The sequence below is a fragment of the Tiliqua scincoides genome, chromosome 12 (assembly GCF_035046505.1).
Source record: "Tiliqua scincoides isolate rTilSci1 chromosome 12, rTilSci1.hap2, whole genome shotgun sequence".
Taxonomy (NCBI): domain Eukaryota; kingdom Metazoa; phylum Chordata; class Lepidosauria; order Squamata; family Scincidae; genus Tiliqua; species Tiliqua scincoides.
This window is the reverse complement of record NC_089832.1, coordinates 16,872,743-16,887,310: the sequence shown is the minus strand read 5'-3', so window position 1 is coordinate 16,887,310 and position 14,568 is coordinate 16,872,743. Positions and strand designations below refer to the sequence as shown.

General features: G+C 45.4%; 1 protein-coding gene across 1 annotated transcript in view; it reads left to right on the top strand.

Moving 5' to 3' along the window:
- AMMECR1 (AMMECR nuclear protein 1) overlaps nt 1-14,568 on the top strand; it is a 108,732-nt gene that overhangs the window by 13,090 nt on the left and 81,074 nt on the right. Inside the window, exons 2-3 of the mRNA XM_066640106.1 lie at nt 817-836; nt 8,283-8,805. Coding sequence (XP_066496203.1) covers nt 817-836; nt 8,283-8,805 — 543 coding nt within the window. The remainder of the gene's footprint in view (nt 1-816; nt 837-8,282; nt 8,806-14,568) is intronic.

Below are 14,568 nucleotides of genomic sequence, written 5' to 3'. Positions count from 1 at the left end.
CACATGCTCCACGAGCACAGCAGGACAACAGGATTAGGCCATGAGACTCTTTGGGGAAATGTACCCACCAACCTCAATGGTTACTCTGCTGATGACCTCCTCCACTTGACACTGGCCATAGGCACAGTTACTTCAAGTCATTCTCTCGCCCACTTCCTCAGCCACACAGGTCTATCTAGTTTTCAGAAGAACTAGGGCAGATGAAGCAGGAAGACACCTGAGGTGTAGGAGGTGCGCAGCGTGGAATGAAACCAGCTGCTTACAGCCTGGATCTTCGTTTAGTGTGCTGTGACAGGGGAACACAAACCCTTCTCAGCTGCCATTGCTATCCCACAGGGCTGTTTCTCAAGCCCCAAGGTGAACCCGGTCTGGCTCCACACAGAAGCTGTTGTAACTCGCTTTGTTTTAACCTGTTTTGGGGAAAGGTTACTGAGTGAGCAGTCAGGCTTACGTGGCTGCCATCTGTTTGCTACCGCCTTGGTTTCTCTTTGCCTTCTGGGCAAGAGGTACTGTGCTTACGAAGCCCTTTCAGCACTTGCCTAATTTTTCCAGGAAAACCACTGGGACTCCAGAGCATTCACATTTTCTATTTGCATTTATTTGAAGCATTTGTACTCCGTCCCTTGCAGCCAACAAGAATGCCAGAACAACTTCCATTAAATTAAACAATGGGAAATCACAACAGAGGGTTGGTGGGTATGAGATGTGCTTGGCTGGCTCCTTTTCTCCTCCGCCCAGGGTAGTTCTGTAGCCACTGCAATGGGGGAGGGCACAATTCCAAGCTTGCATTTGATTATTCCATCAGGTCACTTTCAGTGGTGACATTGGCCAGGTGGGTTCCGGTGGCAGTGGTAGAGTCCAGTGCTCCATCAGAGGGTGGGCAGTGGGCACATTGTGGATTCAGGCCTTTGCTCCAGAGCTCCCACCAATTCAGAGCTGTGCTGGCTCTGCTGTCAGCTGGCACCGCATACTTTAAAAACAAGTGAATTGAGTGAAAAGGAGTGAGACAGGGACTTTTTCTTTCTGGAGTAAGATGAAGCACATGAGTTAATTGGACATCATGTTTTTATTATTTTTTTTTATCCTACAAATCCCTGTTAGATACATTGAGAAGGAGGAGGATAGCAGCTAAAATAATCAGTCTAATTGTATAAAAGCTAAGGGCCCAGCTCTAGCCAAAGTTTAAGCATTTCATCATTGATTTGTGTTGATGTCCCGTTGAAATCAACAGGAACAAAAGCGCTCAGTTCTGGCTGGATTGTGCCACCTACATTTAGAACACAGTTTTCAAGCTTCCCCCCTTCTCCGTCTGTGAGTACAACTTTGCAAGTACCACTTCTTTTCAGGGACAGGTGTTTGGGCATCAGAAATGGCATCTTGGCACACACTTCTTCTTGCAGTGTTAGGGGAGGTAGGCTTCTCTAGTGGCTGCTGTCTCCTAATCTCTCCTCCACACTGTACCCTCTTTCATTCCCTGCCTAATTTGCATGGAATTTGTTGGGGGGGGGGTTTCAGGTGGCCATACCACTGCACCTTGCAGTGATAACTCCATCAGCCACCTAGTGGTATCCAACCAGAAAGATCAGTGCCACAAAGCCTTTGCGGCAGTGATGGCATATTGTTTACTTGTACTCCAGTGATTTTCAAATGGTGTGCGACAAATGGTCTGCAAGTGTGCCACAGGAGTTTGGAGCATAGCAATTGAAAGTCGCTGAAAAAATCTTCCAAGTTCTGTGAATCTGTCTTTAGGATAACTATCTGTAGTAACGAATTGTCTGTCCCTCTTCCTCTGCTGGCTATGCTGTTAGAGGAAGAGGAACTGACAATTTGTTACTACAGTTGACCTAAAGGCAGAATCTCAGAACCCGAACAAATCTCCTGGAAGCCAGAAGTGACATCACAAGAGGCAAAGACCAGGGAAAAGACCATAGAGGTCAGCGTGCCTTGGGAAGAAAAACACTGAAAATCACTGCTGTACCTGACCAAACACCAGCCACCAAACGGTGAAGTATCACCAGTGGTATTTGCACCCCAGGCCTAGAAGTAACACTTGAGAGTCTGTTTTGTAAAGGGTCATTTTCCAACTAATTCCAGATGCATGGTGCCCGATACTCCACTACCTGCAACCTCAGTTTCTTAATGAGCCCAAAAGTAAGTATGTAAGGAATCCCTAGCATGTATGCACTGCTGAAACAGAGACACCTGCGTTGGCTCGGTCATGTCGTGAGAATGGATGATGGCCGGATCCCAAAGGATCTCCTCTATGGAGAACTCGTGCAAGGAAAGCACCCTACAGGTAGACCACAGCTGCGCTACAAGGACATCTGCAAGAGGGATCTGAAGGCCTTAGGGATGGACCTCAACAAGTGGGAAACCCTGGCCTCTGAGCGGCCCGCTTGGAGGCAGGCTGTGCAGCATGGCTTTTCCCAGTTTGAAGAGACTTTGCCAGCAGTCTGAGACAAAGAGGCAAAGAAGGAAGGCCCATAGCCAGGGAGACAGACCAGGGACAGACTGCACTTGCTCCCGGTGTGGAAGGGATTGTCACTCCCGGATTGGCCTTTTCAGCCACACTAGACGCTGTGCCAGAACCACCTTTCAGAGCGCGATACCATAGTCTTTCGAGACTGAAGGTTGCCAATACAATACAATACAATACAATGAAGGAAGGAAGGAAGGAAGGAAGGAAACCCCATCAAAAATGGGCTGGAAAGGACCCCTGCTAACTGGTTAAGAGGCACTTTTTCAAGTAGGTGCTCCTCTTTTATTTAGCAGGGGGAGAGTAACTGGCCCACCTCACCCCAGCAGTGTCTTTTCTAGTGGCTGTCTGCTGGTGTTGCATCTTTTTAGATTGTGAGCCTTTTTGGGACAGGGAGCCATTAGATATTTGATTTTCTCTGTAAACCGCTTTGTGAACTTTTTGTTGAAAAGCGGTATATAAATACTGTTGTTGTTGTTGTTGTTGTTGTTGATATTTAGTGGGTGAGGCTCTTTCCTTCAACTCTCAGACTCAGATTAGGATGTTGTCATCATAGTAAACGTGTGCCTTGAAATATAAACTGCTGAAAGTGTCGTTCTGTGGCTCATTGAGGCCATCACAGTTCCTCAGAGACTCTTTCAGGCAACAGCCTAATCCAAATAATTACATTTTGACTTGCTTTTCTTTTCTCCTGCCGTTTCAGCTCAAGGATGTCTTTGCTCTCCTCCCTCTTTTCAATAATTTTCTCTTTAAACAGCTGCCAGGTTTCACTCCCCCAAGGCTGTTTTCAGCAAGAAACAATTCACATTTTGTTAAATGGACAGATATTAACACTTTGGAATTCTTCAAGACAAAAGTGGGACACTCTGGTTTAACAAATAAATAGAACATGATTAACCAATCAGTGTGCCCATCTCAGACCTCAAAGTCAACATTTTTACCAAGAATGGTATTCTAGGGAGGAACAGTCAGTACTGAGACCATTGCTGTGAGACGGAGTGTCATAAAATATTCCATATTTTTCCAAATTAAAGTACTAACAAAATATTTGTCTCTCTGCTCTAGAGAAGTTCTTGTAGTTAGCCCAAAAACATTACTGCCTTTACTCACAACATGTTATCTAAAGGGAATTCAAGCCCCAACCTACCCTGAAAGCCACATTCTCTGGTATGCGATTAAGAAGCATTCCAGAAAAATATGTATCAGGGCCAGGGTTGCCAATATCCCCATCATTAAGTGACACACACGGAGGTTGGTAAGTCATTGGTTTCACTCCCAAGCCATCATTTTTGCATCTGGACCTTAGACTTCAGGTAGAAAGCAAAGTAGATTCCATGAGCCTGAAGTCTACCTATGCCTTGTTCCAAGGGTTAAAAAGCTGCAGCCTGGGGCACGGGTGGAAAACTTAAAATTGTTTCATGACTCTGCTGTTCCTGAGTTAAATAACTCGCCGTCTCCTGTATAAGTGAGTGGCTACCATTCATCTGTGCCAGGACAAGTGGAGTGTTGAGTTTGGGAAGAGTTGGTAATCTGGTCAGGTACTAACCCACTGCCCCAGTCAACGGATGACTGGAACTTGCCCAACAGGTACCCCTGTGCCCAGAATACAGATATAAACTTTGTGCAGATCATACATACTGTGGAGATCATCAATAATGTTTTTCTCCTAATACCAGAGCTCACTCAATGAAATTGATTCATGATGAAATCAGAATGGGCAAGAAAGGAACTTCTTCATATATTTTGTGCAGGGAGGGGGCAGCGAAATGCAAGTATCTTGTGGTCTTGTGTGTGCTCCATGAGGCATCTGGTGGGCCGCTGTGAGATACAGGAAGTTGGACTAGATGGGCCCTGGTCCTGGTCCAGCAGGGCCTTTCTGTTGTTCTTATGTTTGTAGTTTTTTTGAAAATTTGTTGCCCCAAGATGCAGTGATGGCCATGAGCTTAGATGGCTTTAAAAGGAACTGCCTCCCCAACACAGAATGCAGCATATACCCTGTTAGCACAGCTGTATCAGTGCTGGAAAGTTGGATAGGATTGAGCCCTGATTGAGTAACAGGAGTCTCTTGGCACCTGAAAGACTAACCAGTTTATTTCAGCATTAACTTTCTGCATAAGTCCACGTCACCAGATGCATGGTTAGCAGGCATATATAAATATGGGTACAGAGAGAGAGAGAACAAATGTTTCCAGAAATCAGCAGTCAGTTGCAAAAGGTATGATAACGTTATGAGCTTAATAAATACAGTGTATTACTTACATATACAAACACAGACACACAAACACACCAGCCACGAAAACATATACATGCTTATTGCAGTTTTCACCACCTGCACTGAGAGCTATGGTTCCTAAAAGCTTATGATAACATGAACGTGTTCATCTTTCAGGTGACTTGCTAGAATATGTAATTAGCTGTTAGTGGTTGTTGGCGGCTGTTAAATTAAAGGGTGCTGGAAAGAAGAAAATCTTGCACCACCTGGTTAAAAAGTGCTGACGTCCACATGCAGCTCATGCCTCCGCTTGCGTCGCCCAACCTGTTCTGAACTGGCAAGCCACAAAGGTTCCAGTGGGAGGGTTCCACCATGTCGCCTTCTCCCCGACTCCATGCTTACCCAGGAGCAGAGTCGCTGAAAAATCAATGAGACACGTGCTTAAGACTGGGTAGGATAGGGCCTCAGGGAGACCTAATTGGAGGGTGCAAGACCCCCATTCGTACCCACTTGGAACCCACTCGGTCCCTTAGAATATACTTGGCCTCCCAGTGTATTCATCAGATGCCAAGCATCAGCCCAAGTCTTTGCCTGAACAGATCACCGTGATCATGATTAGACAACCCACAGACTGCTGCTGCTGCTGCATGGGTGTTGAGTGCTTTTTTTCCCCGGGCAGGAGCCTCCCAGGCTCTCTGGCTTGCTGACTCAGATCCAGGCTTATTTATTTATTTATTTCCCTCCCACCCCACCCCTGTCCTACTAAGCCAACTCAGGTCATGTGAATTATTCAGTAGGGCATGTTCAGTTCTCTCCAAGAAGGTGGTGAGGGGGAGGGCGGCAGAGGAGGGAGGCCAAGGGGCTGCACTCCCACCTTGTCCACCTGGGCATCCCTGAGCAAAGAAATATTTTCTTTTGTCTGTCCTAACCCTCCCAACATTCAATTTGAGTGGATGTCCCCTGGTTCTGGTGTTATGTGAGAGTGGAAAGAGCATCTCCCTATCCACTCTGTCCATCCCCTGCATAATTGTGCATGTCTCAATCATGCCCCCCCTCAGGCGTCTCCTTTCCAGACTGAAGAGGCCCAAAGCACATTGCAAGCACATGCCTGGCTGCAGGAGGAATGGGGAGGCCATGTGCAGGAAAGGCCTGCAAAAGGGGGGCTCTCCTCCCTCTGGGCGGGCAGATCCCAGAGCCTTCAGTAACCCGCAGGGCAATTAATGCTGTTCTTTTTTTTCTTCTCTCTCTTTTTTCCTGCTGATTTCTTGTCTCTTCCCCCCATCCTGCCACCATATTCCTCCCTTCCCACATGCTCTTCCCCCCCGCATTTTATTATTAATTGCTATTAACTATTATTCTCCCACCCCCACATTCCCCCTTTCATTTGCTTCTCTTCCCCCCTAAATAACTCTTATCCTCTTTTCCCAATTCCCTTTCCCAATTCCTACTATTATTAACCCTTAACCTCCTGTACCCATTGCTTCCACCTCATCCTATTATTTATATTATTTATGATTATTACCCCTTAATCCTCTCACCACATCCCCTCTCATTTATTATTATTTACCTTTAACCCCTTTTCTCTTTTTCCTCTCATCCTATTATTATTAATACTTAACCCCCTCTCATCTTTCCCCGTCACTCTATTATTGCTATCATTAATAACCCATAAAACCTTCCTCATCATTCCCCTTCCTATTATTCTAAAAACTTCACCCCCTCGATTGTACCCCCTCATCCTATTATGATTTATCTATTATTACTGTTAACCCTTAACCTCCCACCTCATCTTTCCCCCTCTCATCCTATTATCAATTACTATTAACCCCCCTCATCTTTTCTCTCTCCTCCTATTTATTATCAATTATTACTATTAACCCTCAATCGCCCTCCTCTTTCTTCCTCTCATCCCATTGCTATTTATTGTTGATTATTAACCCTTCACCCTCTCCACATTCCCTCTCCTCATCCTTTCCCCTCATCCTTATTACTGACCCTCAATCCCCCCCATCCACTGCCCCTCCTGCTAATACTGTTTATTGTAACTGATAACGGTTAACCCCCCCTCCTCATCCTTTTCCCTCACATCCTATTACTTTTATTATTAAAAATATGTTATTATTAAAAATTATTTTTATTATTAAAATTATTGTTAAAATATTAAAAATATTATTATTATCTATTATTATTGTTGTTGTTAACCCCCAATTCCCGCAATTCATGATTTTCCTCGCAACCTATTACCATTTATTGTAATTAATAATGGTGAACCCTCCTCATCCTTTTTCCTCACATCCTATTGTTATTATGATCTATTATTATTATTATTGGGTAATAAATCTCATTATTATTACTGAAATTCCCCTCACCTTTTTTCCTCTCATCTTCTATTACTAATTACAATTAATGACATTTAACCCCCAATTCCCCTCATCTTTCCCCCCATCCTATTATTTTTCATTACCTATTACTATTAACCCCCAATTCCCCTCACATGTTTCCTCACGTCCTATTAATTGCAATTAATGATGTTAATTAATTGACGTGCTATTAATTAAATTAAATGATGCCCTATTAATTACAATTAATGACACTCAACCCCAAATTCCCCTGACCCGTCTATTTTATTATTTTAAAATTATTATCTGTTTTATATTTTTATTAACCCCCAACTCCCCTCCTGTTTTTCCTCACATCCTATTAATATTGTTACGTATTATTTATTATATCAATTATTATAAAATTATTATAATAACAAAAATGTGCAATAACAATATTTGACCCCAAATTCTCCTCATTTCTCCCCACATCCTCTTCTTTTTAATAAAATTACTTTCGTTTTATTCTTTTAATTTAAAAATAACTTTAAAAATAACAAAATAATTTTATTTAACATTTTGTTTTATGTTAAACAATTAAAAACCATTTCAAAATTAAAATAATAAAACAAAAAATAATTTTAAAAAATAAAATAAAATCATTTTAAACATTTTATTTCATTTAAAATAATTTAAACTAAAACAATAAAAACAAAAATGATTTAAAAAATAAAACAAAATCATTTTAAACATTTTATTTCATTTAAAATAATTTAAACTAAAACAATAAAAACAAAAATGATTTAAAAAATAAAATCAAATCATTTTAAACATTTTATTTCATTTAAAATAATTTAAACTAAAATAATAAAACAAAAATGATTTAAAAATAATAAAATAATTTAAAAACGTGGACTATTTTCTATCACTTCCACTTATTTCCACGCGTCTTTATTTCTAACCCCCAACTCCCCCCCTGGTTTTCCTCACGTCCTATCATTTCACTGCTGTTCCCCTCACGCTTCCCGCCCTCGTCATGTTCTTTGCCCGCCATTTTCTCCCTCCCCTCCCCCTCCCTCCTATTAACCCTTCACGCGCCCTCCTCCCCGCTCCGCCCCGCCCCGCGGCTGCCTCCCTCCCCCCTCCCTTGGCCGTTGCCGCTGCTCCTCCCCTCCCCCCTCCCGCCCAACGGCCGTGGCTGCTGCTCCTCCCCCTCCCCACGGCTGCCACCCTGCCCCTCCCCTGCTCCCCCTCCCCACTCCCCCTGCAGGCGGAGCGAGCCCGGCGGGAGGCGTGGCCGGGGGCGTGGCGACGTCCCCCCGCCGGCCGCGCGGCCCCCCCGCCATGGGTCGGAAGCGCTGCGTGGGGGGAGACGGCGGCGGCGGCTCCAAGATGGCGGCGGGTTGCTGCGGGGTGAAGAAGCAGAAGCTCTCCAGCTCGCCCCCGTCGGGCTCGGGCGGCGGCGGGGGCGGCGCGGGCTCCCGCTGCGGCGGCGGCGGCGCGGAGCCGGGGGCCCTGCCCCCGCCGGCGGCCGCGCGCCTGAACGGCCTCGGGGGGCTGGCGGCGGGCGCGCTCTCCTCCCCGGCGCAGCCGCCGCCGCTGCTGCCGCCCGCCGGCCTCTCCGCCCCGGCCGCGGCCTCGGCCTCCGCCGCGCTGCTGGCCTCGCCCGGGGCCGGGCCCGGCGGCTGCAGGAAGATGGTGGTGTCGGCCGAGATGTGCTGCTTCTGCTTCGACGTGCTCTACTGCCACCTCTACGGCTACCAGCCCCCGCGCAGCCCCCGCTTCACCAACGACCCCTAGTGAGTATGGGGCGGGGGGGCTGGGACCTCTGCCCGGGGCCCCCACTCCGCCCCAACCCCCCTTGGGTTTGTTCCCGCAGCAGCCGCCTGTGTGCAGCCCCCCAGCACCTAGTGTAGGCCCTGCAGCCCCCTCCCAGCAGGAAACCTTCCCCCCAACATGCATTCTGTGGCCCCAATGAGTGCCCCCACTCTGTACCAACCCCCCATAGGACTTGTTCCCACAGCAGCCACCTATATGCAGCCCCCCCCAGCACTTGGAGTGTCTGTGTAGGCCCTGCACCCCCCTCCAAGCAGGAAACCTCCCCCCCCGCATGCATTATGTGGCCCCAGAGAGTGTCTGCCCCCCCACTCTGAATTGACTCCCCCATAGGACTTGTTCCAACAGCAGTCGCCTATATGCAGCCCCCCAGCACTTGGTGTAGGCCCTGCAGCCCCCTCTGAGCAGGAAGCCTTCCCCCCCCCGTATGCATTATGTGACCCAGTGAGTGTCTGCCCCCCCACTCTGTACTGACCCCCCCCATAGGACTTGTTCCAAAGGCAATCATCTGTATACAATCCCTCCCTCAGTACTTGGAGTATCTGTGTAGGCCCTGCACTCCCCTCCAAGCTGGAACCCCCCCCCACATGCATTATGGAGCTTCTGTGAGTGTCTGCACCCCCACTCTGAACAGACCCCCCCATGTCTCATAACACTCCAACAGCAATCACCTATATCCAATCCCTCCTCAGCACTGAGTGTCTGTGATAGCCTCATCTATTAACCCCCCCATGTCTCATAACACTTATTCCAACAGCACTCACCTTTATACAACAATTACTATATACAATTTCCCCCCAGCACTTGGAGTGTCTGTGATATCCTCATCTACCTACCCCCCCATGTCTAATAATACTTCTGCAGCAATTGCCTAGGTATACAATTTCTTCCCCCAATCCCCACCACTTGGGAGTGTCTGTTATATCCTCATCTGTTAACCCCCCATCTCTAATAATACTTATTCCAGCATCACCTATATACAATTTCTCCCCCCTCTAAGTACTTGGAGTGTCAGTGAGAGCCTCATCTATCTATTAAACCTCCCCCCATGTCTAATAATACTCTTTGACCTGGAATCCCCCTGTGCACACATTCATTTCTCACCCCCCCTTCCCCGGTTCAGCCCCACTCCTCTGTCTGACATCCCACCCCCATGCATCTAATATTACTGAAGCTGGAATCTCTTAGGCACACAGTCATTTTTCTCGTCTCCCCCCCACCGCTCTGCTCCTTTTCCCTGGTGTCTGTGGATCCACCACCATGCCTAACCATAATTTATTGAAGCAGTAATGTCCTGCAAGCACACTTTATCTAGAAGTAAGCCGCTTTGAGCACAAGTGGGGACTTCATAGTAACATGGCTCACGGGATGGGGCTGAAAGTGCCTCAAACTCAATAAATACCTGCAAAGTTCACTTTAAACAATATGATGCAAAGAACCTTGTCAGCCAGCCTCTTCCTGTTTAAAGAAAGGTCTACAAGGAAGTAAGCTGTAACAGGTACCCAAACTGTAACCCTCTTTTGCTTTCTGTTCATAATTCACTCCCCTAATAAATTTCTTGCCCCATTAGAGTCTCCCCCCCCCCAACCTTGGAAGTTAACCTTTCTGACCAGAAGCTTCTCAAAGGTGTTTTATTTTTTTGCAGATTTTGGAGTTTTGTTTATTGACAAAAATGAGAGGTGTAGGAAGCGGTGTTATGTGTTTTTATTTTGTTATCACTGAAAAAACACACTTACAGCAATTAACTGTTTTTTTCCTAGCATCCTCAAGTGCCTAGCATCTCCCCTTTCCTTCCCTGTAGCCTTTTCTTAGCTGAAATATATCAACTAGGCTCTCCAGAGATTCCACCTCAGCAGCCCTAAGGGGACACCTCCTCAACTCCCTTGGCAGATCACAGGGGTTTTCAGATTTCACCAATGGCCCTTTCAGGCCATGTCCTTGCCCCCTCTGGTAGCCAGCAGAAACCTCTGGGAGCCAGCAGAAACCCATATTGCAGCTGTTTTCATCTCGCTGCACACTGACAAGTCAATTAAAATTTTTAATGTTTAATTGTTTCTTACTGCTGGTTTTATATTGCTTTGTTTTTATATTGCCTTTATTTTTTTTTTATAGTTTTATGTGTATTTTAGTTTTTGTGTTTTATCTATTTGTTGATAGCCACCTTGGGTGCCCTTTGGGGAGAAAAGCGGATTAGAAATATAATAAATAAATAGATAAGTTGCTGTGTATAACTGTTAGTATTCACTTCAGTAGGACGTTCCTGACTGTGGTGCCTCCCAGGACCAGCCTAACCAGATTTGCTGCTACCACCTTCATTGGAAAGACACAGACACACATTTGCTGCCCCCCAGCTCCTTTCCTCCCTTCTATGCTCTGTCCTTGCATGTGGTTTAAAAGGATGTGTCCCTTTAAACTTTAAATGCCACACAAGCATAGAGTGAGGGGAGAGAGGAAATGCTTCTTCCTTGTGTGGCTTTTTAAAGGGACAGGTTCCCTTTAAACTCCACATGAAAATTGTGTGTAGGTAGGGGAACTGGATTTTTATTCACTTTTCTTAAGCAGAGAGTGGATCCTTGTGACTTTTGTCCATGGCAAGCTGGAGGAAGGTGGCAGGAAATTCTAGGTGAAGGACATCCCACTCCTCCACCCCTTACTCCCCTCGCACAAGCTGCATCAGGTTGCTTTATGGCCAGGCCAGCCATGTGTCACCCCCAAAAACAATGTTGTGTTGCGTTCATGTGCTCTTTGAATATGGAAACACACTGTGGCTCAGTCATTCACAATTTCTGTACAGCTTCCAGTTCATTGACTTGTCTGTTACCACTAATGGAGATGTGATTTCTGACTATCCTTGCTTCACTGCCAGTTTGTTCCAAGTCTGTAGAAACAGCACCACTAAAGCATCCCCATTGGCATCCCTAAAGGTGGAGAGAACTGGCAATTTCTTGGCTTTGCTATATGGGACGCTGGGTACAACTGTGCCCTCCTTTCCCTTTGAACAGTTGCAGGAATATAGTAATGGTCTACTCATTGAGCATCTGCAAGCTTAAACTTTTACCAACTTGCCCCAAGTTTTGCCAGGATTTTTCCCCCAGCATTTAGTGACCTCCTCCTTTTGCTTTCCTAAGAATCTCAACTTTTCATTTTATTATTTTTTAAAAGAAAAATCTATCTAGCTCTTAATGGCAGCAGTTTGGGCAGTGCAGATTTGAATCTCAGAAGTGGCTGCATGAGATTCCCACTAGTTCTGAGATAGGAGCAGGGCTGCAGTGCTTCAGGGCAAACGAGACCAAAATAAACTGTGCAAAAGGGTCAGACTTGCATAATTATGCAACGTAGGGGGAATCATTCTCTTAACCAAAGGAAAAGCCTCATTCTTGTTACAGTGAAGAATTTGGAACTGTATTCTGTACAGTGGCAGGTTAACTGGCCCGCCTGCCAACCGCTTGCCCCACACGCCTGGCGCCCTCCTTTTCTAGTGCCTTGGAAAAGAAGAAAATATTTGTGCCCAGCCCAGTTAGGGTGCTGTGTCTGCACTTAGCACTTCAGTCATTTGTAAATGTTCATCTAAGAAGTTAGACCATGTGGACTGTTCATTGAGGCATGTGGGTCATTGCGGCCCACAGTTTTGCCCTTCATGCTACCATATGCCAGCCTCTGTGGAACCTTGTTTCATTACAGGCAGAAATGTATTTTTTCTCTCACCTAGTGCTCACAGAAGGAATCCTCTGATCTGCTAGGGTAGTATAATCTCCTAATGAACACACCCTGTTTCTTTTCCCCTAACTAGCGGTTATCCTGCACTGTTTCACTGCTGGGCCTTGGTATCTTGTCTTTACTGTCTAAGCCAGTAATTTTCAACATTTTTCTCATGGCATACTGACCTCTATGGTCATCGCCTCTTGTGACGTCATTTCCAGCTTCTGGGTGGGAGACTCTTCCAGGTTCTACGGCTCTGTTTTTAGGGCATTTGTCTGTAGTAACGAACTGTCTGTCCCTCTTCCTCTGCTGGTAGATGGACAGATAATACATTACTACAGACAGTTACCCTAAAAACAGAGCCACGGAACCCAGAAGAGTTTTTTAGTGATTTTCAGTGCTGTCCTTCAAACTCCTACACCACACCTGTGGATCTTTTGTGGCACACCAATGTACCACAATAGGTGGTTGAATATCGCTGCTGTAACACTTCCACAGCAGCTTTGTGAATTCTGCTCCCCCAACATACCTGATTTTAATCCTTTGTGTCACCAAATAATCCTCTGCAATAGAGTGCATAGCTTCCATAGTTGTCCCTGCTTTGGTAGCACCTCATCATAATATTTAATGTACTTACAGTGCTCTCTTATATATCTTCTGTATGCCATTTACCTTTATCAAGCAGTGATGCCGTATAACCTCAACTATGCACCATATAATCAATAATACATCTTTACCCAAATATCCCATCCTTTTTGTATGGTTTTGATAATCTTTGCTCAGTGTGGTTAAATTGGCAAAGCACAAGTATGTGTCACTTAACAATGGGGATTCATTCTTTGAAATATGTTAAGCTGTTTAATCAATGTGTGACCTTTAGTGGCTGCAATAGCCAGGTAGTACCCCAGAATGCCTTGCAGTGCCACAACCTGCTATAACCCACCAAAAATTGTCACAACTCACAGTTTAGGAACCTCTACTCCATCATCATATGTGCGGTCAGTCATTGACCAGCATGTCCTTATGTGGCACTACCTGCGTTCACCTCCTTTTCGTTTCTCCCTATCCTTTAAAAAATCTCTTTATGAGTAATAAGGACTTGCAGCTGTTGTCCCTTACTACTTCCCTGTATGCTGCTGTTTTTGTATTGATAGCAGTGATTAGTATCTTGAATGTTGTATTATACTACCTCTTTGGGAAAAGGTCCAGAGTAGCACCTCTTGAGCGTGTGTAGCAGCTGCCAAAGGAAATATTCTCCGTGTTGCATGTGCATAGAAGCTGCTTCCATCCTTGCACTACAGGCAGTATAATGGGTGAGTTCCCAGCCACTACCCCTTAGTTCATTGCCAAGTATCCTCTTTCACCCTATGGAACTGCAGCTGGTGTAGAATCTTCAAAGGTCTCTCTGTGCCTTTTAGCCTTAGTAGGCACCCATGTTTATTCTTGATTTTCTTAAAACCTCACCCAGTTATCTCGGAAGCTACATCTGTGTAGCCTGGTGCGTGTTTAATTCTCTTGATAAAGTTTTCTGTTGCTTATGGAGGCCACACTTCTATTCATCCATTGTGGATTAAACATGAAGGAATAAGAATGAACAGATATTTACATACAAGGCTCTGCTTCACTATAAAACTTAATCTTGTGGATTTACTCCCCCCTCCACTTTTGTTGTTTTGATTTAATGTATGACTTTCTTCCCGATGGTTTTGTGTGGGTGCGGGGTGTGTGTCATTTCCTAGGTTCTCTTCCAGCTTGTATAAACTCTTGTGGGCACATACACCCATATAGCAAAAGAGAATCTGTTCTCATCTGCTATTCTCTAAAGTCTCAATGTGGAAACTTGCATAGAATATTTTAATTTATATTATGTTCGTCTCTCGCCGGAAACATTTGTGGCACCTTAAAGACTAACACATAGCAGTATGGCATATGTTTTTGTGGTCCAGAGCTCGCTCTGTCAGATGCACCAATGAAAGAATGCTTCGTTCTAACTCTCTGTTTCATTAATGTGACAGAAGTTAAACTCA